The 27,153-nt window shown below is 35.8% G+C and overlaps 1 protein-coding gene across 2 annotated transcripts; it reads left to right on the plus strand.

Annotated features, from left to right (window-relative positions):
* The first annotated feature begins 13,967 nt into the window (after window positions 1–13,967).
* LOC133043757 (natural killer cells antigen CD94-like) lies at window positions 13,968–26,982 on the plus strand. Of its 2 annotated transcripts, none has more exons than XM_061124966.1 (8): window positions 13,968–14,216; window positions 15,911–16,006; window positions 17,135–17,164; window positions 18,544–18,642; window positions 19,150–19,221; window positions 19,828–19,979; window positions 20,858–20,985; window positions 26,713–26,982. In XM_061124966.1, the coding sequence occupies exons 2-8, from the start codon at window positions 15,913–15,915 to the stop codon at window positions 26,837–26,839; spliced, it is 702 nt and encodes a 233-aa protein (XP_060980949.1). In that variant the 5' UTR covers window positions 13,968–14,216; window positions 15,911–15,912; the 3' UTR covers window positions 26,840–26,982. The 2 variants fall into 2 exon arrangements, with proteins under 2 accessions (XP_060980949.1, XP_060980948.1); XM_061124965.1 differs by having other exon boundaries at window positions 13,969–14,216; window positions 19,825–19,979.
* The last annotated feature ends 171 nt before the right edge of the window (window positions 26,983–27,153 follow it).

The raw sequence follows: 27,153 nt of genomic DNA on the forward strand, positions 1-27,153 counted from the left end.
AGTATTTTAGTAACACTGGATAATTGTTTAATTGTTAAGTTGTGTTTGACTCTTTTTGACCCCATGGACTGTAGTCTGCCAGGCTCCTCTATCCATGGAAATTCCCAGGCAAGAATACTGGAGTGGGCTGCCATTTCCTTCTCCAGGGATCTTCCTGACCCACAAGTCAGACTCATGTCTCCTGCATTCCAAGCAGATTCTTTACCACTGAGCCACAGGGAAAGCTCAACATTGGATCGTGTAGAGAAAATAAAGAATATGAGGGAACATTATGGAGATAGAAGTATGAAGGAAATTCCTCTATCACTGGGACAGAGGTACTAAATAAATCAAGCTTTATTCAGGTTTATTCAGGTCTTCCAGTACTTTCAAAATAAATTTTATCACTTTAGTCTCATGCTTTTAATTTTTTATAAAACACAATTTTTTCTTTGCCTTATTATGGTCATCTATCAGAGAAATAAATAGTTAAGTAAGAAGACCTTGATGCTGGGAAAGATTGAGGGTAGGAGGAGAAGGGGAAGACAGAGGATGAGATGGTTGGATGGCATCACCGACTTAATGGACATGGGTTTGGGTGAACTCTGGGAGTCGATAATGGACAGGGAAGCCTGGCATGCTGTGGTTCATTGGGTCACAAATAGTTGGACACTGAACTGAAGAAGATAAAATTGTCTCATAAAATGAATCTCAAAGAAAAATTGCATTTTTGATAAGATAGAAAATAATGACTTAAAAGTGGTTATAGAGAGCCAGGAGATGTTAAAACTTTGTTAGCCACAAAAATTATCAATACAATGAATGAAAATGGATAGTCTCAGCTGTATGGAATAAATAGCATTTATTTCATTCATAAACAAAAATTTTTTTCCTGTCACTAGTCAGGCACAGAGTTTTAAAGACTGGAGATCCACATTTGTACAAATCAAAGAACTATGTCTACTTTCATAGAGCTTTCAAACTAAATGAAAGGACATACATTAGTAAAGTTATCACATTGGTAGATGCATAATATAAGTAAAATAAGTTCTTAGAAAGGGGGAAAAGATAGTGAAAAAGGGAAAAAGTAGTTGTCAGATTATAACAAAGAATTTGATCTAGACTGAGAATTTAGTGAAGAACTTCCTGATATGGAGAGCTGAGAAATTAATAATTTTATTAAAAGAAAAGAGAAAGGATCCGGCAGTTAAGAGTATTTCAGAGACAAAAGGAGAAGGCAACAGCACCCCACACCAGTGCTCTTGCCTGGAAAATTCCTCGGACGGAGGAGCCTGGTAGGCTGCAATCCATGGGGTCGCAAAGAGTCGGACACGACTGAGCGACTTCACTTTCACTTTTACTTTCATGCATTAGAGAAGGCAATGGCAACCCACTCCAGTGTTCTTGCCTGGAGAAACCCAGGGACGGGGGAGCCTGGTGGGCTGCCGTCTATGGGGTCGCACAGAGTCGGACGCTACTGAAGCGACTTGGTAGCAGCAGCAGCAGAGACAAAAAAGAAACAACCAAACAGCAGGTGGAATGATCAGGGTGACTGAATCCCAGAGATGGAAGGGGAAAACAGTTTGATGTAATCCTAGAGGAGGGAAAAAAACCAGAAAACACAAATATTTGAAAACTGTGAGCAATTCTTGACTTCGTTAGGGTATTTTCAATCTTTAAACTCACCCAAGATTTGAGAGCCTACTGTATAGCTCAAGGAACTCGGGTAACCTAAATGGGAAGGAAGTCCAAAAAAGAGGGGATATAAATTTATGTTTAGCTGAATCAATTTTTTGTACAGCGGAAACCAACACAACATTGTAAAGCAACTATACTCCAATAAAAATTGATTTTTTAAAAAAGATAGAACAGAGAATCCAAATCCATACACAACCACAAACAAGGTTGCTACAACCACCAGATGACATAGGGCCACAGACAAAAATTATTAGATACCTAAGGAGCACAGTTCCTCTAAAAATATAGCAAAATAAAATTTCTAGTTCAAACAAATATAGCAGCACAAATTTAATAACAATTTTAAAATGGTTATTCTAGGAAAGCCTCAGTGACATGAAGGAGGATATGGTAATATAAAACAGAGACTCAAAATGCACATTTCTGCTTCCAGATATAATGTAGATAAAAGAAGTCAAAACAGGGAAGGAAAGACTCTAAAAATTTTTTTAAATACATTTTTAGTGTTTTAAAGGTCTACAGAAGGATTACTGTGCTCAGTCGCTCAGTTGTGTCTGACACGTTGCAACCCCATGGACTGGAGCCCAAAAGGTTCTTCTGTCCATGGCGATTCTCCAGGCAAGAATACTAGAGTGGGTTGCCATGCCCTCCTCCAGGGGTCTTCCCAACCCAGGGATAGAACCCAGGTCTCCCACATTAAATTAGTTTAAATTCCAGAATAGGGAGCATTAGTTATCAATCTGCCATTGTTGCTTCTCTTTGTGTGTGTGTGTGTGTGTGTGTGAATCAGATCTTAGCCAAAGCAGACAGCCTATGACCGAAGAAGGAGAAACTGACAAGCTTTCAGTGGTTACATAGACTAGAATAACAATATTAGAGATTTGAAGTTCCTCAAATTGTCACCTTTCCCACAAGCCATTTGTTCAAGTCTGAGATAAAACTGAGAGAAGACTTTGAAACAAAGTGAAAAGCTTCTGAGGGGAAATAAAAAGAGAAACCTCCCAAAGTTTTCCTGCTGTTGAGGAAGCAAAGACTAACCAGAAGAAAGAGTTATAAAGAAACAAAAAACAGTATATAGAAGCCATGGATGGAGTAGTGAACCAAGATTGGAGACCTGCACCAAGGTCACACCTCTGACAATGAGTCTGGGAATAGCTAAAAAGCCCGTTAAAAAGCACAAGTTTGTCCTTTAGTAGAAGGATGGCATGGCTTCAGGACAAAAAAAGAAAAAAAAAATGAAGTGGAGATTTTACTGTTTAAAAGTGGGGAGGGGATGTTGAAGCTGAAGAATAGTAGACTCTTATTTATTTTCTGTGTTTATTTATTTTTGGTTGTACTGAGTCTTCACTGATGCACACAGGCTTTCTCTAGTTGCAGAGAGTGGGGGCTGTTGTCTAGTTGCAGTGCACTGACTTCTCAGTGTGGGAGCTTCTCTTGTGGTGGAGCAGATTTTAGGCACACAAGCTTCAGTGGTTGTGGCTTGCAGGCTCTAGAGCGTGGGCTCAGTAGCTGTGGTGCCCAGGCTCAGCTGCTCCATGGCATGTGGAATCTTCCTGAACCAGGGATCAAACCCATGTCCCCTGCATTGGCAGGGGGATTCTGATCCACTGCACCACCAGAGAAGTCTAAGAAAAGTAGGATCTTACATACATGACTGGTAAGACCCTCAAGATATCTGCCAAAATTTGATGCTGTGTGTAGTAAGATGGGAAGTAATTAAAGTGAAAATAAGTCAAGAGAAGAACTGACTTTCTCATAGATCACAGAGATAAAATAACTGTGAAAATGAACGCTTTAGTCACTTAGTCATGCCTGACTCTTTGGGACCCCATGGACTGTAGCTCACCAGGTTCCTCTGTCCATGGGATTCTCCAGGAAAGAATACTGGAGTGGGTTGCCATTCCCATCTTTAGGGCATCTTCCCAACGCAGGGATTGAACCAGGTTTTACAGGCTGATTCTTTACCACCTGAGCCACCAGGGAAGCCCACAACTATAGTGGTACTCAAACTTAATCCCTCTAATTGCCTAATTAAAGTGACACATTCCCACCCTATCCACTTTAAAGAAAATTAAAAGATGAGTCACTTTATGGTGAAAGATAACTTCATCTGGACCAGTGTGATACTTTTATACATGGTATTTGACATAGAATCAAAAAATCATAAGACTTCCAAAAAGGTAGGAAAATATTATCAATAATCAAGGACAATCTATACACACACACACACACACACACACACACACAAAGTCATATACATATACAGTTCATAAGTGGTGTTACAAGACTAGAACTTTAAATAATTCTATACTGTGATAGTAGCCAGTAGCCAAGTCACTCAGTCATGTACAGTCCATGGAATTCTCCAGGCCAGAATACTGGAGTGGGTAGCCATTCCTTTCTCCAGGGGATCTTCCCAATCCAAGTATCGAACCCAGGTCCCTGCATTGCAAGTGAATTATTTACCAGCTGAGCCACAAGGGAAGCCCATACTATGATAAATGTGTTAAAAAATTATGAAAAAAACATAGACAAGAATAGATGTAATTAAGATGTGTTAAGAACATCACCAGAAAATTTTTTGTATCTAAAAACAACCTAATGGACATTTGAAAGCTGTGATATCTTAAAGTAAAAACTCAGGGGATAAATTAAAGATCAGATTGAAATGGAAAGTACAGTATTGGTGAACTCAAAGAGTGGTCAATATAAAAATACACAAACTCAAGCATAGAGACAAAATGAAGTAGAAAAAGAAAAACAGGTCGATAGAAGAACAAAACATGTCAGATACTCCACAAGACAAATTTATATAGAACCAGAGTCATGAGGCAAGAGTAGAAAAAGAATGGAACCAGTAACACCCACCTCACCCCACATCGTCCCAACAAAACAAAACGTAGCACACTCAGGTCAGTATAAACAAAAGCAAAACCATACCAAGGCACAAGTGCTAAGTTCTTCAGCCATGTCTGACTCTTTGTGACCATGGACTGCTGCCCACCAACCTGTCCATGGGATTCTCCAGGCAAGAATACCGGAGTGGTTGCAATGCCCTCCTCCAGGGGATTTTCGGAGCCCAGGGATGGAACCTGTATTTCTTGTGACTCCTGCATTGCAGGCTGGTTGTTTACCCCTGAGCCACCAGGGAAGCCCACCACAAGGCATATTGTGGTCAAAATGCTGACAACAAAGATGGAGAGAAAAATACCAATAATAACCAGAGAAAGAGAACATCAGTAATCCAAGAAGTTAACAGAAATAATGGAAGGCAGAATTTAATGCTATTTCACTTTGAAAATGACAAAAAAAAAAGAAACCTACCAAAATAATATTCCATATCCAGTAAAAATATCTTTCAAAGATTAAGGTAAAATAAAAATATTTAAGGAAAATAAATTTTTGGCAATTCATCAATAGCAGCAGGTCTGATAGTAATGGAGGTGATAAGAAATGAAGGCTGATGCATATATGTGCAGTGTTCAGATTTACTAATATATTAGATGTGGTGTGAAAGGGAAAGAGGGACTTCACGGATGATTGCAGGGGTGTTTGTTTCCTTTAGCTTTGCATTTTGACACACAAAAAAAACCTGAAAAAGTATATGCACACACTTACATATATATCCTTTATCCAGACTACTTCTATGCTAAAATATTATCATATTTGTTCTCTCTCTTCCCCTCGTAGATCATTCCCCACTCCCCATCCTCAATATTTGCCTTTGTCCAAGAAATCTGGAAGATTATTTTTCAAAATTTTTTGATAAGTGGATTGAAGCTGCTTTCTTTTGGAAGGTGTTAGTATTGTTAGTAGGCAGACCATTATTCACCTTGAACACTTTAAATACATTTTTGAATACTCCTGGGCTTCGCTGTCAGGCAGACTTTGAGCTATAAACTAAAAAAGAGGGCTGATTTGTGATCACAAATGCTCAGTGGAGACTTTTGCTTTCTCTTTTCATCAGAGGTCAAACTAGTGCAGGGAAGACAAAACTTGGCCTCTATCTATCCTTGGTTTTCACGTGGGTCTCTTGAATCAAACACTGGCTAACAACAGAAAAAGTTTACTAACACACGCAGTGCACATCACTTGGGGGAAACCTAAATGGAAGAGTAGTGAGGACTTAGAAGCGCAGGTTATGTAGCATCACAAAGGACAAGAAATTTGTAGAGAGATATTAGAACAAAAATAAACAATTTTAAGCTCCCCAGGGCAGCAAACTGTGGGAAGGTAAATATCTGGGAAGAAAGTAAAGAAGTAAGATTTAATATTTGTCTTGTGCTGTCAGTGGGCGAAAGGGTCCATTTCCAGTCAAATGAGAGTTTATAGCCTGACTTTACATGGAAAAAAAGAAGGGTAGAGAGACCTTGTTTTCTGTATTAGTTGTTTCTCTTTGTTTTTTGTTTTGTTTAGGTGATGAAAGGAAACCACCAACAGTTTTTTTTTTTTTCCTCTCACAGGTTTCATTGAGATATAATTGATACATAATGTTCTATACATTTAAGGTGTACAATATGATGCTTTACACACATATGTTATGAAATGAGTACTGCAATAAGCTTCGGAAACACATGTATCACTCCATAGAATCACCAAATTATTATTTTTTTTGTTATGGTGTGAAAATATTTCAGATTTACTCTCTTAGCAACCAATGTGTATAGCAAATCCCCAGACCTTATTCATCTTATATACTTGTTATTTTACTTTTTAAAAATTAATTTTATTAGAGTATGGTTACTTTACAATGTGGTGTTAGTTCCTACTGGACCGCAAAATGAATCCGCCACACATGTACCTAAATCCGCTTCCTTTTAGACTTCCTTCCCATCAGGTCACCTCAGTGTACTAAGTTCCCTGTGCTACACAGCATGTTCTCATTAGTTACCTGTTTATACATATTCATCTTATAATGGGAAATTTGTACATGTGACCAACATCTTCCCATTTTCCCTCCCCCTAGGCCTTGGCAACCATGATTCAATAATAGCAACCATGATTGCTAAAAAAATTAGTCAATATACAAGGTTCTTTCCTGGCCCAGTAAATGTGAAAATGCCATTAATAAGTTATTGGTAATATTAATTACAATATAATTAATAAGAATAACTTATTGTTCAACTTATTGAACAACTTTTAATTAATAAATTAGTGATAATTAATTGTAATTAATAAATTACCCTTTATAATATGGTGTAAAGGATTATTTCTGAGTTATTTAGTCATATCCCTGAGCACTTCACACTTCAGTGAATATAGTAGTTTCTTAATTAATTTTGCTCATCAGTTCAGTTCGGTCGCTCAGTCATGTCCGACTCTTTGCAAGCCTGTGAATCGCAGCACTCCAGGCCTCCCTGTCCATCACCAACTCCCAGAGTCCACCCAAACTCATGTCCATAGAGTCAGTGATGCCATCCAACAATCTCATCCTCTGTCGTCCCCTTTTTCTCCTGCCCCCAACCCTTCCCAGCATCAGGGTCTTTTCCAGTGAGTCAACTCTTCGCATGAGGTGGCCAAAGTATTGGAGTTTCAGCTTCAACATCAGTCCCTCCAATGAACACCCAGGACTGATCTCCTTTAGGATGGACTGGTTGGATCTTCTTGCAGTCCTAGGGACTCTCAAGAGTCTTCTCCAACACCACAGTTCAAAAGCATCAATTCTTCGGCGCTCAGCTTTCTTCACCGTCCAACTCTCACATCCTTACATGACTACTGGAAAAACCATAGCCTTGACTAGACGGATCTTTGTTGGCAAAGTAATGTCTCTGCTTTTAAATATGCTATCCAGGTTGGTCATAACTTTCCTTCCAAGGAGTAAGTTCATTTAAGAAATTTCATGGCTGCAGTCATCATCTGCAGTGATTTTGGAGCCCCCCAAAATAAAGTCTGATACTGTTTCCACTGTTTCCCCATCTATTTGCCATAAAATTATGGGACCAGATGCCATGATCTTAGTTTTCTGAATGTTGAGCTTTAAGCCAACTTTTTCACTCTCCTCTTTCACTTTCATCAAGAGGCTCTTTAGTTCACCTTCACTTTCTGCCATAAGGGTGGTGTCATCTGCATATCAGAGGTTATTGATATTTCTCTTGGCAGTCTTGAGTCCAGCTTGTTTGCTCACAGAAATGAACAAATAACAGATGCTTTTTGATTGAATAAATACCAGTAAAAAATGTTGGAAATTCCAACATTAATTGTGTTTTATATTCCAACCTTAGACTCTGGCTTCAGTGCTTGGAGAAAATAGATTGAATACAGATGTAACTTAGTTCTTTACTAATGAAGAATAAAGTTTAACAGAAAGCTGCGTTCTCTGTGCTACTCAGAATGTCATTAGACTTAAACTGGAAAGCAAAGATGAGTTAGGTGTACTTAATTCTGATTTTATACATTTTCTTTTGGCAGGTTTATCTAGGGAAGGAAACTAACCAAGTAAGTTGAATGCTTTGACATGGCTTCCCATTCAAATACTAAATGAATATTTCTTTAGAAAAGAATTGTTGGTTAATTCCCTGTACCTTGAAATACTCATTACAAAATTGGTACAAAGCACCTCAAAGATTTATAGAATAAGGATAAAAATCAAAGATATCATATAGAGTGTATGTAGCATTTTGGGAACAATTTATTAAGGGATGATAAATCAATATTTGATATGTGTCTAAAAATATAGAATACTATGATGCTATGAAAGTAAAATAATCTTAGTGTCATTAAAACATAAGTATTTTATATCTAAAGGATTTCATAAGGTACATATCAAACACTATTTTTTCAGATAAAAATATGAAAACGTGGGATCTTAGTTCCCTCACTGGTTTGATCAAAATCCCATGTGTCAAGTGCATTGGACAAAAAACATCAAAAAACAAAAAAAAACTGGCACTAAATTACACACATTGACTTTATTTCAGTGCTCCATGGGGCTTCTCAGGAGGCTCAGTGGGTAAGGAATTTGCCTGCCATGCAGGAGACTCAGGAGATGGGTTCAGTTCCTGGGTGGGGAAGATTCCCCTGAAGAAGGGAATGGCTACCCACTCCAGTATTCTTGCCTGGAGAATTCCATGGATGGAGGAGACTGGGGGCAGTAGTCCATAGGATCACACAGAGTGGGATACAATTGAAGAGACTGAGCATGCCCAGGCAAGAGTTAGAACTCACAGGTTCTGTTCAGTTCCAGCAGTTATGGGCTTCCCTAGTGACTCAGATGGTAAAGAATCTGCCTGCAATGCAGGAGACCTGGGTTCAGTCCCTGGGTTGGGAAGATCCCCTGGAGTAGGGCATGGCAATTCACTCCAGCGTTCTTGCCTGGAGAATCCCATGGACAGAGGAGCCAGGCGGGTTACAGTCCATGGGGTCACAAAGAGTCAGACACGACTGATCGACTAAGCACAGCACAGCATGTGGTCTGCTAACTTGGGAAGTTCCATCCTCAGTTTTCTGAAAAGAATAATTTCAGTGATTTTTTTGTCTCACTCTTTTGGAATGAAGATAAGGACTTTTGAAAAAGTGTAGAGCTGAAAAAGCATACAACAATTTGCTCATATATATTATCTGTAATACTGTGACATTATAGGAAATGCATGTTTGGTCTCACTCCCTGGTACCTGAGACTTTCTAAAACTCTCATAATTTCCTGTGTGGAGAGTGAAAGGAGCATCTTTTGTGGTTTATAATAAGCCCCTTGCAACCATTTTTAAATTTATACTCATGAGGTAACTCTTAAAGAACCAGGATTGGTTGCCCAAGGAGCCAACCATAGGATTAGAAAGTTGGAAATTTCAGTCCCAACTCAGAAGGACAGAGAGGGGAGAAGGGCTGATGATGAACTGAGTTGCCAATAGCCAATGATTTAATTAACCATGTATACATGATGATGCCTCCACAAAAACCCTAAGCAAAAGGATTTAGAGAGGTTCTGGATTGCTAAACACATCCATATGCTGGGAAGGTCGTGCACCTGCCCAGAGAGGGCATAGAAAGTCTCTGGTCTTTACACATGCCCTGTATTGTTCATTTCCTCCACTTGGCTGTTACTGAGTGAAGCTGAGTCTCCTTAAAACCAACTTCCCTTACTGAATTAATGATTAATCTTTCTGTCCAAAATTTTCTTCTCTTTCTTGTCTTCCCTGACCTCAATTCTATGCTGCTGCTGCTGCTGCTGCTAAGTCTCTTCAGTCGTGTCCGACTCTGGTCGACCCCATGGACTGCAGCCTACCAGACTCCCCCGTCCCTGGGATTCTCCAGGCAAGAGCAATGGAGTGGGTCAATTCTATGCTAACTGAATGCTAATCAACCAAAGTCAGGTGATTAACATTGCTGTTGTTGATAATATCATTCCTGTACTATAGTTGCTTCTTTTAAAATATTTATTTCTTCATTTTTGTCTGCAGTGGATCTTTGCTGCTTTGCGTGGGCTTTCTCTAGTTGCTGCAAGCAGGGGCTACTGTTTGTTGCAATACATGGGTTTCTCATTGCAGTGGCTTTCTTGTTACAGAGCACAGGTTCTGGGGCACACAGGCTTCAGTAGCTGCATCATGTGGGCTCAGAAATTGCAGCTTGCTGGCTCTATAGCACATAGGCTCTGTAGTTGTGTTGCATGAGCTTAGTAACTCTGTAGCATGTGGAAGCTTCCTGGACCAGGGATTGAACACGTGTCCCCTATATTGACAGGTAGACTCTTATTATCAACATACGAACTTGATGCTTTCTAACTGTGGTGCTGGAGAAGACTCTTGAGAGAGTCCCTTGGATAGCAAGGAGATAAAAACAGTCAATCCTAATAGAAATCAACCCTAAATATTTATTGGAAGGACTGGTGCTCAAGCTGAAGCTCCAATACTTTAGCCACCTGATGCGGACACCTGACTCGCTGGAAAACACCCTGATGCTGGGAAAGATTTAGGCCAAGAGGAGAAGGGGACGATAGAGGATGAATTGGTTGGATGGCATCATCAACTCCATCAACATGAGTTTGAGCAATCTCAGGGAGATAGTGAAGGACAGGGAAGCCTGGTGTGCTGCAGTTGATGGGGTCACAGAGTTGGACATGACTTAGCTACCTAACAACAACAATGTACAAGCTCTGGTTGTTTCCCCAGGTTAAGATGAGCTGACAGATTCCTAAGCCATGGACCACCTGGCCAGAGAATTATAAACCAGAGATATCCTGAATGCTGAAACTATGATTAAAATTTGTCACAGAAATGTTGGAAGATGATGATTAATTCCAGCTACTTTGTTCTTCCCCTTTAAAACACACCTCAGACTCAACTCAAAGACCACATTGGTGTGGATCTCAGATTTTTCTTTCATACTTTTCCTTGAAATTGAAAATGTTATTCTCTCAGTCACATCCAACTCTTTGCAACCCCATGTACTATATAGCCCTCGAGGCTTCTCTGTTCATGGAATTCTCCAGGCAAGGATACTGGAGTGGGTAGCCATTCCCTACTCCAGGGGATCTTCCTGATCCAGGGATTGATCCTAGGTCTCTCACACTGGAAGCAGATTCTTTACTGTCTGAGTCACTAGGGAAGCACCTTTGCTTCATTTGCTGCAAACTTCTTCAGAATCTGGCTTTCTCTGTTGCAGGCATCAGTACAGTAGTCTCCCCTTATTCACAGGGGAAATGTTCTAAGACACTCAGTGGATGCTTGAAACAGAAGATAGTATGAAGTTTTATATAAACTACTTTCCTCTATACTAAAACAAAACAAAAAGAATAGGTAGTATATATAGCATGGATAGTGTAAATGTTGGACAAATGAATGATCACATCAGAATGGCCAACATCATCATCATCAAAAAGTCTGCAAATAATAAGTGCTGGTGTGGAGAAAAGGGAACCCTCTGGCACTGTTAATGAGAATGTAAATTGGTGCAGCTACTATAGAAAGCAGTTTGGAGGTTTCTTAAAAACCTAAAGATAGAGCTACCTTATAATCTAGTAAATCCACTACTGGGTATATATATGAAAAAAATGAAAAGTGTAACTTAAAATAATACATGCATCCCAATGTTCATAGCACCATTATTTATAGTAGCCAAGACAGAACCAACCTGAGTGTCTGTCAATAGACAATTGGATTAGGAAGATGCGGCAATATATGAATATACTCAGCCATTAAAAGAATGAAATGATGCCATTTGTTTCAATGTGGATGGACCTAGAGAATAGTATGTTTAGTGAAATAAGTTAGACAGAGAAAGACAAATGCTGTATGATATCACTTATATGTGTATTATAAAAAAATAATACAAATGAATCTATATACAAAACAGAAACAGATTTATAGATGGAGAAAACAAATTTTGGTTACCAAAGGGGAAAGAGAGGTGAGGAAGGACAATTTAGGAGTACGGAGTTAACAGATGCAAACTATATAAAATAGGTAAACAACAAGAATTCACTGTATAGCATAGGGAATTATATCCAATATCTTGTAACAACCTATACTGGAATAAACACTGCAAAAAAAATCCCCCAAACAAATCATTATGCTGTATGCCTGAAACTAACAAATTGTAAATCAACTATACTTCAATTAAAAAATAAATTAGCATCCTGTTTCTATTCACTTTGAATGAAAAAATGCTTCTTACCAAAATTTAGCAACTTATTTCTTCATGAAATGGTTCCCTACTTCTTGTATTTTATTAGATTCCAGAGTTCTGAAAGAAATTGAGTTGGAAAAATTTTGCCAGTTTTGTCATTGATTTAGTGAAATGTCAATGTTTTGAAGTTTCTCATCCTGCCATTTTCCTCCCTAAACACATGAATGGAACAAATATTATTTATTACCTATATACTAATAAATATGCCACAGAAATATGTTTTTGTACTCTTAAGAAATGCACGGTAACTTTCTTATAATATAATTTATCCCATTATACTACATGTAGACATTTTAAATTTCCCCTTTGAATTATAAATTCCCATTCTCTGAGCAATAGAAAATGTTTCCCTTTTTTGGCTTATTTTCATTGAATTAATTTCCAATGGAGGAATTTCTGACTAAGAGAGAGTAAATTTTAAATACAATTTTCAAATATTGGTCTGCTAGCATTTAATACCTGAATAGCAGAAGTTATTTCTATTTAAACCATGTTTGCAAGGGAGATTAATTGAAGATTACTATTATATCTTATTATAGTAGAGTTTTAGAGAGTATAGTATAGTATCTTATTATAGTAGAGTTTTCCTTCTTCCTTTTATCTTAATTGATTAGTAATTTTGATTAACACTAAAAGTCTGTGAATGTTCTATGTTCTCTGTCTTTTCATATATTACAGAATTGGATTCTCAAGACATAATTACTTATACTTATTATTTGTAGGTTTTAGTATATGTATATATTTCACTCCCTGTTTACCTTCAATAATAAATTTAAAATTAAATAAAGATTTAAATAGTTCAGGGGGTCAAATACACTTTTTCCTTTGAAATTTATTTTATCATTTTTTAGTGATAAAGTTGTCCTGCTTTCTTGGATTTATTTGATACTTTATTATATTTTCCTTTTTTTCTATATTATATCCAGTTATAAAGGGATTATTACCCCTATTTCCACATATTATTTATTTATCCAAATATATATGTATCTTTTCTTTTTACTTAGTGTCTTGAACTATGTTCATTTTTCTGAGGGTGATGAAGAATGACCCAAGATTAACTAAATAAAAATCTTTGAAAATGTTAACAATGCAAAATGAATATAAAATTTAAACTAACCTAAGCTAAACTAATGCTAGAATTGCCCAAATGTCTTAAGTGTTTTCTATTCCACAAAGAGTAAAATTATTTTGAGAAAATGAATTTTATATAAATGTGAATAGTTCATTGATTAGTATTTGTACTTCTGTCTTTTAGAGACTATAGCTGTTTAAAATTATTTGGGAATTAATAACCCACTAATAATAAATGCTGAGAACTGTGACAATTGTGCATGCACCATCTAGTGATGAAAAATAGTACTTACCCTACAATGGAAAGAGTTCACAAAGAGACATCACAAGTGTCTATAAATAATAGTTCCAAAATAGCATGTAAAATGTAAATATAAAATGAATGTAAAATGTAATCAAGTCCACTGGAAACAATTAAAAGCACTTGAAGCTACTTTTTAAAAAAACAATAAATGATGTATTCAAGTATGTCTGTGACAAAGCAAGGGTTGAGTAAAACTGGTCTTTAGTGAAAATATGTTAGGTATCTTGTGTAATTCAAGGTAAGATTGATGACATGCCCAATCTAGAGATGATACAGAGCTAAAGTGAGCAGCAGTAAAACAGTTTCCTGTGTGGCTACATCCAGAGCACTCTTACTCTTGAATTCTGCTCTCACCTGACAGAGTCTCTCATACAACAGGCAAAGGCATTATTAGCCTGTGTATTTCTTTTCTTGGCTTATTTTCTGGGCTCTTGATGATCAAAATTCTTAAGTTCAAACTGCTGTGATAAAAGATAAGATTGCTTCTTCCGAGGATATATACACATACTCTGCAAAAGTTCAGACGCTGTCTTCTAAAAATCAGGTATTTGCTAATTTCGCAGATTTCTATTGTTTCTCAACATGTGTTTTTGGAATTTTGAGGGAATTTGGATCAAAGAAACTGAAGTTATAGTTGCAAAGACAAACTTGTATATCAATATGCAGATATGTTTTAAAAGTAATAATATAATTTTATATGATTATATATAATTTTCAATCATATATATATATTTATATATCTCTATAAATATCATTTGGGAGGAGAGGAAATAAAAGTATGAGTGACAGAGTGGGAAAAGAGAACAGAGAAGAAAGAAAGGGAGAAAGAATTGAAGAAAAGAGTGATGCTAGAAGAGAACTCAGATGAATTGGAATAAAGTGATTCTAATTATTATCTATTTTTAGTAATTTCACTGATACTATTTGATATGACATTATTATTATCACTGATACTATTTATTTAATTTGACAGTTTATGATACCTTGATATTATTAACTGGTATAAATTTGAGGTTTAAAGAAAATAAATGAAGAAACATAAAATTCCACCAGGGTAAAGCATAATTAGACATAATTAAGCTATGCATAACTTGGATATATTATCCTGTAGTAAGGGCATAAAAAATTTTCACACAGATTCCTATCAACTTTTCTAAAATGTTTAATCATGAAAAATATTTTTCAAATTTTCTCAAATTAAAGTTTAATACACAAACCGTTACTTTTTGTACTTCATATAGAAATCTAAGAAACAATTACAGCAGTAACAAGGTTAATAAGATGTATCAAGAAATTCATCATACATTGGGGAGACGTTAATGAAAGATAAGATAAGGTAAAAGGAGATAACTAATTGGATGGTGACAAACGAAAAGTAATGAGAAAAATTGGAAAAAGAGATGAATTGTTATTGGAGGATCTGGAAATTTTATTAAAGGTGGTAGAATTTGATCTACAGATTCATTATGAGCAAATAGAGGAGGAAAATGTACTTGAGAAGGAAGAATTTGAGCAAAACATTTAAAATTGGAGAAGTGCTTGTCATATGTTGAGAAAGAACAGACATGTCAGTGGAATTATGGGGAAAATGAAAATAGATTGAGTTGAAAGATGAGACTAGAAAGAAAGCAGGAACAGGTGAAATTGTGAAAGAATGGAAGTGCCAAGCTATAAGGATAAATTTCAGTCGAAAGAATTCAGTAAAGCCATCAGATCATCTTTTGCATTTTCACTTATAAATAAATGATATTAACAGATTTGCGATTGTGAATAGACAATATTTAAAAGGCCAAAAGTAATATACCATAGCAACTGCTTTGCATGTGTGCTCAGTCGCTCAGCTGTGTCCAACTCTTTGTGACCCTATGGACTATAGTCCCCCAGGATCCTCTGTCCAAGGGATTGTCCCAGCAAGAAGACTGTAGTAGGTTGCCATTTCGTCCTCCAAAGGCTCTTCCTGACCCAGGGATTGGACCTGCTTCTCCTGCATTGGCAGGTGGATTCTTTACCACGGAGCCACTTGAGAAGTCCTACCAACTCATTAAGTAACAGTTAAAAATTAAAATTTCTTCATTCTTAAAATATTTTGATATTTGTAATTGTATTCTAATCAAGAACTGGTTATTCAAATTCATTCCCAATATCATTTTATTCAATACCAATTTTACTTATGGATTTCACAATTTACATGAATTTAAAATGTATTTTTTTTCATTTTCTTGTATCTCTTCCTTTCAGTAATGAGTGAAGAAGTTGTAACTTACTCCGATTTGCTATTTCAACCATCATCTCAGCCACAGAGGAGCCAAAGACTTGAAACTACCAAGAAAAAAGGTCTTTCATGTTTTCTACTTAAAAAATATACAGAATTATTCATTATCAGGCTCATATGCACATACACATGATCTAAATTTTTTTCTCTTACTAAACAAGGAAAATAAGTGCTTTTGAGGGAAGATTATATTTTGCCCATGAGAGTCATAACTGTAACTATGTTGTAAACATTATATCAGCATTTTTAGAATGAGTAAAATGTTTGAGGATCGAGATATGTTGTTTATAATTTTCTGTCATTTAAGATATCAACACTATCTAGTAGGATATTTGGAAAATAGAGAAGTGAGAAAATGAAGAGATAATTTCATTATTCTAACACAGTTGCTGTGAATTAGGGACTATTTTTCCTGTTTTCCTGGTTTGTGTATTTGCCAGCCTAGTGAGTTCAAAGTATACTTTTTCCAAGTACCATGCTTCTTGATACACAAACACCGATGTTATTAATTTACTAGTGTATGTGATTATATGGAGTTCAATGATATATCTTCCTATCATTTAAAATTTGCTTTCATTTGTATTTTTTCCTGTTGCTTATTTGCAGTCCTCATATGTTTTAAATCAATATGTGGAATGATTAGAAGTGAGCTATATATCAGTGTGCTAATTCTATTTTGTCTTACATCAAATGGATATTCAGTACTTTGGCTAAGATGTATTATTTTAACGAGGACCTCAATTGATTACTTTCCAGTTTTTTAGATTGCTAATTATTACAATACGGTTTATGATATACAGATTCACCATGCAGTTAATGAAGAAGTATTTTTAAATTTTGCTTAATATATTGTTAACGAATTTTTAAAGAGCCCTTAATACCTAATACACTCTGCTTGTTATAGATTCAGAAATTGTTTTCTTTTTAAAATTCTGATGAACAATTCATTGTACCAGTGTCTGTACTTCTTAGATTTGTATGGGAAAATCTACTGGTTTGGGAAAACTTGATTAATGATGTTGTTAATTGTATGTATGTGCATAAGTATGTATGAAATGACATACTTCACCACAGTTCATATTTTACCATGGATCAACCAGAATGACTTAGAGCCATTATCTTGTCTTGTAAGTTTATTTTTACCTAACAAAGCTTCTTAGATTTTCACTGTCTATAAAATTCTTTCACAGATGGAAATCAATTACCAAAAACTCCACAAGGTATGTTTCATGCTTACCCAATATAAAAATATAAACAGAGACATGATGGTTAAATGTTCTAGAGATTAGAGTGCATAATTGATGGAAATCCACTTTTAGCTGAAAAGACCAAAACCTTTCCTTCTCCTGATGACAACACGTGGATTTTCTGTCCTTCCTCTGTGGCATGTATCGTGTATTGGTGGATTTTGTGTGTGAGGAAGTTTCTTCTCTCCGCCCCAGCTAAGGTCCTCTGCTTTGTACAACTTCAGGATATTGGGAAGAAGCTTGTTTTCTGTCTCTTCTCTAGAAGCAGATGGCTTTTGCCTACTGTCAATGCAGGGTACAGGGTGGGCTTGTTGTTGTTTAGTAGCTAAGTTGTGTCTGATTCTTTGCAATCCCATGGGTGCAGCTCGCCAGGCTTCCCTGTCCTTCACTATCTTCTGGAGTGTGCTCAAACTCATATCTATTGAGTTGGTGATGCCATCCAACCATCTCATCCTCGGTCATCCCCTTCTCCTCCTGCCTTCAGTCATTCCCAGCATCAGGGTCTTTTCCAATGTGTCTGCTCTTTGCATCAGGTGGCCAAACTTCAGCTTCATCATCAGTCCTTCCAAAGAATATTCAGTGTTGATTTCCTTTAGAATTGATTGGTTTGATTGCCTTGCTGTCCAAGGGACTCTCAAAAGTCTTATCCAGCACCACAATTTGAAAGCATCGATTCTTTGTCCTTCAGCCTTCTTTGTGGTCCAACTGTCACATCCACACATGACTACTGGAAAAACCATAGCTTTGACTAGAGGGACCTTTGTTGGCAAAGTAATGCCTCTGCTTTTTAATACACTGTCTAGGTTTGTCATAGCTTTACAGGTTTCTCGGGAGTTTGGTAAGGTGATCTGCTATTCCTATCTCTTTAAGAATTTTCTACAGTTTGTTGTGATTCATACAGTTAAAGGCTTCAGTGTAGTCAGTGAAGCAGTAGTTGTTTTTCTGGAACACCTTTGCTTTTTCTATGATAAAACAGATATTGGCAGTTTGATCTCTGATTCCTCTGCCTTGAAGTCTGCTTTTAGCCTTGAAGATTTGTTGAAATACTTTGCCCTCATATGGCTGGCACTTTTCCTCCTATGCTTTGCCAAAGGTGAAGTAGAGTTTGCGTGCTGTCTTTCCGTAGAGTCGGGGCTTTATCTGTTTAGAATTCAGACCACCTGATCACTTTATCAATTCAGCTGCCTCATTCCCTCATTATGAGTTATGATTTTGTAGATTACCTCCCTTTTCTCTATTTTTAGGATGCGAGCTACTTTGCTGTAGAGTTTACTGCACCTAAAACAGAAGCAGAACTCGGAATAAACATTTAGAGTTGATGTTACAAGATGTATTTATCTCTCTCTTTATAGATCACCCTACTCCACTTTCTTCATGGAAATATGTTGCTGTGTTTCTGTGCATCATTTGCCTGGGGCTTCTTCTGTCTGTTGGATACTTGGTCACTGAGTGTAAGTCAAAATATGAAATAGAAGTTTACTTTTCCATTATTCACATAGTGAAATATGTTGAAAATAATACATTATTTTGATCAGTTCTACTTCTTAACAAAGTAAATATTCTCTGCACAGAACTTAAGTTAATTTCCTAGAGACACATAAAAATGTTGTCCATTTTTAAGCATATCAAGAACATTACATACTGCCTTACTATTTGTTCTCATGTTTCCTTTACCAGAAATACCTTTAAAAATTTCTTCTCTGTGAAAAAGCTTTCTCACACTGTTATCAGAACAATATTTCTTTCTTCTTTGATTTATGGCTGTGTGAACTTGCTGTATATGTACTATAATTTGATTTTTTATGATTATGACTTTATTACATTTAAGTTCTTGGAAGTAGATGATGCTTCACTCATCATTTTTTTAGCTCTGAATTCAGCACAATATTTTACCTATAGATATGTGTCAATTTTTTTTTTTTTTTGAGTTTAAACTGACCTTTCTGAGTTCTCTTCAGTGAATAAGAAGCCATTTCAACCAGAAGGATGTCCAGGAAATAGTTCCTCCAACAAGGAAGCAAATAAAACAGGTACTTTTGGATGAGTCCCTGAGTCATAATTTTATTTGCAGGAGATAAGAGACAATTAACTATTTTGTTTAATGCATGTTACTGGATACGTGTAAATATATATATGTCAAATCTATTAAGACTCAAATGATGATGGCACTGTCAAATGACAACTTGAAGTTAAATAAAATATTTCCACAAGGCATCATCATTTTGGGGCATATCTATATGATTTCATTTATGTATTTCTTATTGTCTTATTTTTGAAACTTACAGTTTTTTAAAGATAATTATATACATATTTTATTTTCATGTGAAAACAAAGGAAGAGTATTATGTTGATAATTTTTACAGTCATATACACTGGATGGTTTCCTGACACATTTCTAATTATGTCATTAAAAATTATTTCCTAATACACAGCTTATGAATCTTAAAGACCAAAATGTTTTCAATGAAGTGAGTTATTAACTTAAGATAAATTTAACACTAAATTTAAGTGCACACAGCCTATAATGTAAACATCAAAAAGTGTTTTTGTTTGTAGATGGTAGATTTGCTATGTCAACTTAGAGATGTGATCTGCACTGATGGAAATCATTCAGTTACATTTTAAATTTTTAGTAGTTTGGAAATACCCTACTTGTTCAAACAACTGGCATCAGTATGGAGAAAACTGCTACTATTTTTCAAGAAACAGTATTCCTTGGAAGGAATGTCGCCATTTTTGCACTGATTTACATTCTGGATTTCTTAAGTTGAATACTGAAGAAGAGATGGTAAGGACAAGATTTTGTTTTGTAAATTTTGGTATCAGAAAAATTTAGGATGACAGGAATTGCTCCAGTTTTATATTCTTCTGAATTACTTTCCATAGTGTAGTTACCAAAATCTCTGCAATTTGTAATTTTGAATGTGTACTTCAATAAAACCTGAGTGGTTTTCCTCTAGCACTTGGAGTAAAGTCTAAGTAAAATGTAGATAAGATCACTTGCAGTCTGATTTCGGCTGATTTCTCTATCTTCTTCTGCTGTTCTAAGGAAAGTGTGCCATGGTCTCCAACTGTATTGACGTTATTTAAATAGATCATGGTCCCCTTATGCTCTTTTATGTCCTTGTTCTGTTTACCTGTGACAAATTTTATTTCCTCTACCTCCTATCCCAAAATATCATCTTTCAGTTAATACATCTTGTTTTCAGATTTTAGCTTACTAGACGATCCACTTGGAAAATATCCTTAGTTCACTAAAATCTGTTAAAATTCCCTGTTAATTTCTCTCCTTCAATCCTGTATTTCTGATCTTGTACCATGTGTCACTACTATTTATTACATAAGTCAATGAATACTATTCAGTTTTTCAGTGCCTAATTTGAGCAACTACAGTTTCAAGATTTTATGCTTACTTTTACAACCCATAACTTAAGAAAATGACTAGAATAAAACGTGTCCCGAAAAAATTACTCAGTGAATACATGAGTTATTAGCTCTAAGCATCCAGCCTATGGCTGAAGAATTTAGGGTTAATCTCTCCAGATTCTTTCAATATTAAGAACAGAGAATCCAAAGAGAAGTAAAATATACATATTTAAACTATTATATTCCTCTTTTGCAAGAAAAGTTCCACTTTTTGATTCACTTTCCTTTTCCTGTCTGCAGAATTTTATAACAAAATTGTCAAAAATGCAATGCGGTTTGCAAAAAGAAAAGTTTCCAATTAGCTTACACTACAGCAATAAGCAACTGAACTGGGTTTGGCTAGATGATACAAAACTTACCCTGGACAAGTAAGTCTCTTGCTGTTTTAAAATTTCAGTACAGAACAATATTATTTCCTTCAAAATAGAAATATTTAATGTGGATGTGGGTAACATTTATAACAGATGCACCTGTAAGAAATCAATAAGTAAAAGACAGGAAAGATGGAAAGCAAGGAGTAAAATACTTAGTAAAATACTAAATACTATACTAAGTTAAATATGTTCCTTTCAAAGCTCATTGAAATTGCTTATTGAAGTATAACTATTTTGCATTTTAATAAAAGGTAATTGAATAAATAAACTTGCATAAGGTTACAAAGTAAATATATTTCAGATTTGTCATTTTAATTTCAGTGTAGTTTGTCTGACTGCAATACATGTGCATGTATTGAAATTTTCTTAAAATGTGCCTTCCAATTCTCTAGGACTCACCTAGCATACTTTGTCTGGTTTGCTGTCATAAAAAAGTCACTACAAACTGGGTGGCTTAACGCACAGAAATTTATTCTCTCAAGCAGAGGGAACAGAGGTTTGAAATCAAGATCTTGGTAGGGTTGATTCCTCACTGGAAAGATCCTTTGTCTGAAGGAGCTTGCTAAACTTTTCCAGAGAGAAAGCTAACTGTTGTTGATGACTAAAACATTTTTTTTGTTCAGCATACACTGTGGAACTTGTTTATAAAAATCTTAATAAAGGAAATACAGTAAACTTCCATGAAAATATAAGATATTCTGCCAATCCTTGGCATCATTTAAAGACAAGCCAGCCCTCTGTATCTGCGGGCTCTGAATTCTCAAGTTTAAGCAACCATGTAGACACAGAGGACTGACTGCGATTTGAGTATCTGTAGACTAGGATATCTTGGGGATCCTCGTAGAATCTCCCCACCCCCACATCCTGGATACAAAGAGACAACTGTCTATACCCCCAACTTCCTTTGCTCCTTCTCTGCATCTCTCTGTGTTTGTTGCTCTCCCATAAGGATATTCTTATTGGATTTAGGGTACAATCCAATATGGTTTCATCATGACACTAGTCTTCTTTGTTTTCAATTTTCAACTTATTTATTTAAAAAAATTTAAATTTATTTATTTTTAATTGAAGGATAACTGCTTTACAGAATTTTGTTGTTTTCTGTCAAACATCAACATGAATCAGTCATAGGTACATATGTCCCCTCCCTCTTAAACCTCCTTCCCATCTCCCTCCCCATCCCTCCCCTCTAGGTTGATACAGAGACCCTGTTTAAGCTCCTTGAGACATACAGCAAATTCCCTTGGGCTATCTATTTTACATAATGTAAAGTAAGTTTCCATGTTACTCTTTCCATACATCTCACCTTCTCCTCCCCTTTCCCCATGTCCATAAGTCTGTTCTTTATGTCTGACCTGCAAATAAATTCTTCAGTACCATCTTTCTAGATTCTGTATAATTGTGTTACTATACAATATTTCTCTTTCTCTTTCTTACTTACTACACTCTGTATAAAAGGCTCTAGGTTCATCCACCTCATTAGAATGGACTCAAATGCATTTGTTTTTATGGCAGAGTAATATACCATTGTGTATATGTACCACAACTTCTTTATCCATTCATCTGTTGATGGACATCTAGGTTGCTTGCATGTTCTAGCTATTTGTAAATAGTCCTGCGGTGGACATTGGGGTACATGTGTCTTTCTCAATTTTGCTTTCCTCAGGGTATATGCCTAGGAGTGGGAAAGCAGGGTCATATGGTGGTTTTTTTTATATCTAGTTTTTTAAGGAATCTCCACACCACCTTCCATAGTGGCTGTATCAACTTACATTCCCACCAACAGGGCAAGAGCATCCCCTTTTATTCACACCCTCTCCAGCATTTATTGTTTGTAGACTTTTTGATGATGGCCATTCTGAACAGTGTAAGGTGATATCTCATTGTGGTTTTGATCTGCATTTCTCTAAGAATAAGAGATGTTTAGCATCTTTTCATGTGTTTGTTAGCCATCTATATGTTTTCTTTGGAGAAATGTCTGTTTAGGTCTTTTCCCCACTTTTTAATTGGATTGTTTTCTATGTGGTATTGAGTTGTATGAGTTGCTTGTATCCTTTGGAAATTAATCATTTGTCAGTTGTTCCATTTGCTATTATTTTCTCCCATTTTGAGTGTTGTCTTTTCACCTTGTTTATAATTTCTTTTTACTGTGCCAAAGCTTTTAAGTTTAATCAGGTTCCACTTGTTTACTTTTGTTTTTGTTTCCATTATTCTAGACAGTGGGTGGGTCATAGAGGATTTTGCTTTGATTTATGTCATCGACTGTTCTGTCTATGTTTTCCTCTAACAGTTTTATAGTTTCTGGTCTTATCTTTAGGCCTTTAATCCATTTTGAAGATGCAAAAATCCTCAACAAAACTCTAGTACACAGAATCCAACAACACATTAAAAAGATCATACACCATAAGCAAGTTGGGTTTATTCCAGAGATGCAAGGATTCTTCAATATACATAAATCAGTCAATGTGATACACCATATTAACAAATTAAAAGATGAAAACCAAATGATAATCTCAATAGATGCAGAAAAAGCCTTTGACAAAATTCAAAACCCATTTATGATTAAAACTCTTCAGAAAATGGGCATAGAAGGAACCTACCTCAACATAGTAAAGACCATATATGATAATCTCACAGGAAACATTACACTCAATGGTGAAAAATTGTAAGCATTCCCCCTAAGATCAGGAATAAGACAAGGGTGTCCACTCTCACCGCTATTATTCAACTTAGTTTTGAAAGTCCTAGCTATAGCAATCAGAGAAGAAAAAGAAATAAAAGAAATCCATATCGGAAAAGAAGAAGCAAAGCTTTCACTGTTTGTAGGTGACATGATACCATACATAGGAAGCCCTAAAGATACTATCAGAAAATTATTAGAGCTAATCAGTGAATTTAGAAAAGATGCAGGATACAAACTCAATACACAGAAATCACTTGCAATACTATATACTAACAATAAAAGTCAGGAAAAGAAATGAAGGAATCAATCCCATTCACCATTGCAGCAAAAAGAATTAAATATCTAGGAATAAACCTACCTAGGGATAGACAGGAGGCCTGGTGTGCTGTAGTTCATGAGGTCACAAAGAGTTGGACATGACTGAGCGACTGAACTGAACTGAACTGAAGGAGACAAACGAACTGTGTACAGAAAATTATAAGACACTGATGAAATAAATCAAAGTTGACATAAATATATGGAGAGATATTCCATGTTCCTGGGTAGGAAGAATAAATATTGTGAAAATGACTATACTGCCAAATGCAATATACAGATTCGGTGTGATCCCTATCAAATTACCCAATGGTATCTTTCACAGAACTAGAACAAAAAATTTCTCAATTCATACAGAAACATGAAAGACCCTGAATCACCAAAGCAGTCTTGAGAAAGAAGAATGAAGCCGGAGGAAGCAACCTTCCTGACTTCAGATTACACTACAAAGCTACAGTCATCATCAAGACAGTATAATACTGGCACAAAAACAGAAATATAGACCAATGGAACAATATAGAGAGCCCAGAAATATATCCATGCACCTATGGGTACCTTATTTTTGACAAAGGAGGCAAGAACATAGAATGGGGCAAAGATGGCCTTTTCAATAAGTGGTGCTGGGAAAACTGGATAGCTACATGCAAAAGAATGAAATTAAAACACTTCCTAATACCATACACAGAGGTAAACTCAAAATGAATTAAAGACCTAAATGTAAATGCATTTATTTTTTAATTGAAGGGAATTTGCTTTAGAGAATTGTGTTGGTTTCTTCCAAACATCAACATGAATCAATCATAGGTATACAAATGTCCCCTCCCTCTTGAACCTCCCTCCCATCTCCCTCCCCATCCCACACCTCTATATATTTAAAGAACCCCAGTTTGAGTTCGCTGAGTCATACAACAAATTCCCATTTGCTATCTATTTTACATATGGTAGTGTCAGTTTCCATGGTACTCTCTCCATACATCCTACTCTCTCCTTTCTCCCTGCCTCCCAATGCCCATAAGTCTGTTCTCTATGTCTGTGACCTCATGTCACTAATCTTAATTCCATCTACAAAGAAGTTATTCCCAATTAAGGACACATTTTGAAGTTCTGGGTGGGCTTGAATTTTATTCGTGAGTTCTATGCAACCTTTGACTAGGCTGGTGGCTGAGATGGTAAAGAATCTTCCTGCAATGCAGGAGACCTGGATTCAATTCCTGGGTCTGGAAGATCCCCTGGAGAAGGAAATGGCAAATCACTCCAGTATTCTTGCCTGCAGAATCCCATGGGCCGAGTAGCCTGGAAGGCTACAGTGCATGGGTTCACAAAGAGTCAGACATGATTGAGTGACTAATACTTGTTCAACCTACTACCTACACTCAAAAAAGGATTTATAGGCCTCAATTCCCATGATTTTATTAGGGTGTCTGAAGTGGAGGTATAAAATGTATCCTAGTGCACATACACAATGTGTGTAAAAACCAGTTTAGCAAGACCATGGGAAATACTGAACTGCCAGTACTCTTGTTCCCCAGTTTTAAGCTCCACGGTTTAAAATATAGTGAGTAATTGATAGTGCAGGCTCTTAAGTGTCTGAGGTTTATGTCTTGGCTCTCCACTACCATCATAGTCTTTTATCCAACATTGTTTGGTTTCTATTCCATTTTATATAAGATGTGATGAATAATAGAACCCACTTCATAGAGTAGTTGTGAAAATACAGTAGTTGATAAATATAAGCATGTGAGAAGTATATGGTTCTTTAAGAAAATAAAGTTCTCTCTCCTTCCTCCTTCTCTTTCTTCTCCTACCCCAAATCTTAACAGTAAATTAATGTCAAATAAAATTTTAAATAGATGAATCTAATTTAAAAATGTGATTTCAGGACGTCCGTGGTGGTCCAGTGGTTTAGACTCTGTGCTTACACTACAGGGCATATGGGTTTGATCCCTGGTTGGGGAACTAACCTTTGTGCTATGTAGCATGCCTAAAATTTAAAAAAAAGTAATAATGAAAAGTAAATAAAATAAAATCTAAATTAAAATATGATTTCTACCTTAAAATATTATGACTAAAATATGCAAGATTCCTTCCAGTATATCCACTCTTAACAGACATGATTTTCTAACATAATTTGTGTTAAATTAAGATTTTGGATTGACTTAAAATTCTGAGTGATTACATATTCATTTCTAATTGCTGTACTTGTAGTAAATGCATGCCCCTTTTCAGGAATTATATATTTCTTTAAATATTTATAAATTGCTCTGATTCTCATTGACATATCTAAATATTTAATCTTTTAAAACTATTTTCTAGACTTATTAGTAAAGAGTAACTTGATCTTTACTCTGGGGTAAATTTTCCCAGGAGAGAATGAATTGACATTAATGATTGATGGCAATTTTTTTTTACTGTATATATAGTAAAATGTTTATAAAAACACTAATGTATAAACAAAATATAGTAGACTCCTGTGAAGATGGAAGATACTTTGAAATTGTCTGAGTTCACAGAAACAAAAGCCAGAATTGAAGGCATTGTTAACATCCCGATTATAGATTTAATATGAAATTTCAGATGACAAAATATTCATTATTTTATTATTAGAGAACTGGGAAAATGATGTTTCTACTTCTTTTTTATAAATATGTCAAAATACGAATTTAAAAAGTACAACTGATACATGAAATAATTTCAGAACTTAATGGAAAGTATTTTTTTTCTAGGCTTCAACTTCCAGGACATGAGAATGCTAATAATAAATGTGCACACATAAAATATGGTCAGATAATTGCTGAAGATTGCCATAGTAGTGGTTATTGTATCTGTAAGAAGACAATATATTCAGATTAGATAAAGTGCCTGAGATTTTCCAGTGAGATGACTTCAACTATGTAAAAATGTGTTTAGCTAAAAATAGATGTCTTAAACATTGAAGTCTATATGTTATTCTTTAACTTTAAGCCATAATTTGTAACAGGATTAATACAATAAACAGTATTTTAGTAACACTGGATAATTGTTGTTTAATTGTTAAGTTGTGTTTGACTCTTTTGTGACCCCATGGACTGTAGTCTGCCAGGCTCCTCTGTCCATGGAAATTCCCAGGCAAGAATACTGGAGTGGGCTGCCATTTCCTTCTCCAGGGATCTTCCTGACCCACAAGT

Source organism: Dama dama, chromosome 22 (genome assembly GCF_033118175.1).
Source record: "Dama dama isolate Ldn47 chromosome 22, ASM3311817v1, whole genome shotgun sequence".
In the NCBI taxonomy this organism is placed as follows: domain Eukaryota; kingdom Metazoa; phylum Chordata; class Mammalia; order Artiodactyla; family Cervidae; genus Dama; species Dama dama.

Excerpts from the sequence above, each read along its gene's own strand:
- LOC133043757 (XM_061124965.1), top strand. The coding sequence starts at position 15,913 with ATGAGTGAAGAAGTTGTAACTTACTCCGATTTGCTATTTCAACCATCA. Across the intron at positions 16,007-17,134 it reads TGAAACTACCAAGAAAAAAG|ATGGAAATCAATTACCAAAA; the intron begins GTCTTTCATGTT and ends ATTCTTTCACAG. Across the intron at positions 20,986-26,712 it reads ACAAAACTTACCCTGGACAA|GCTTCAACTTCCAGGACATG; the intron begins GTAAGTCTCTTG and ends TTTTTTTTCTAG.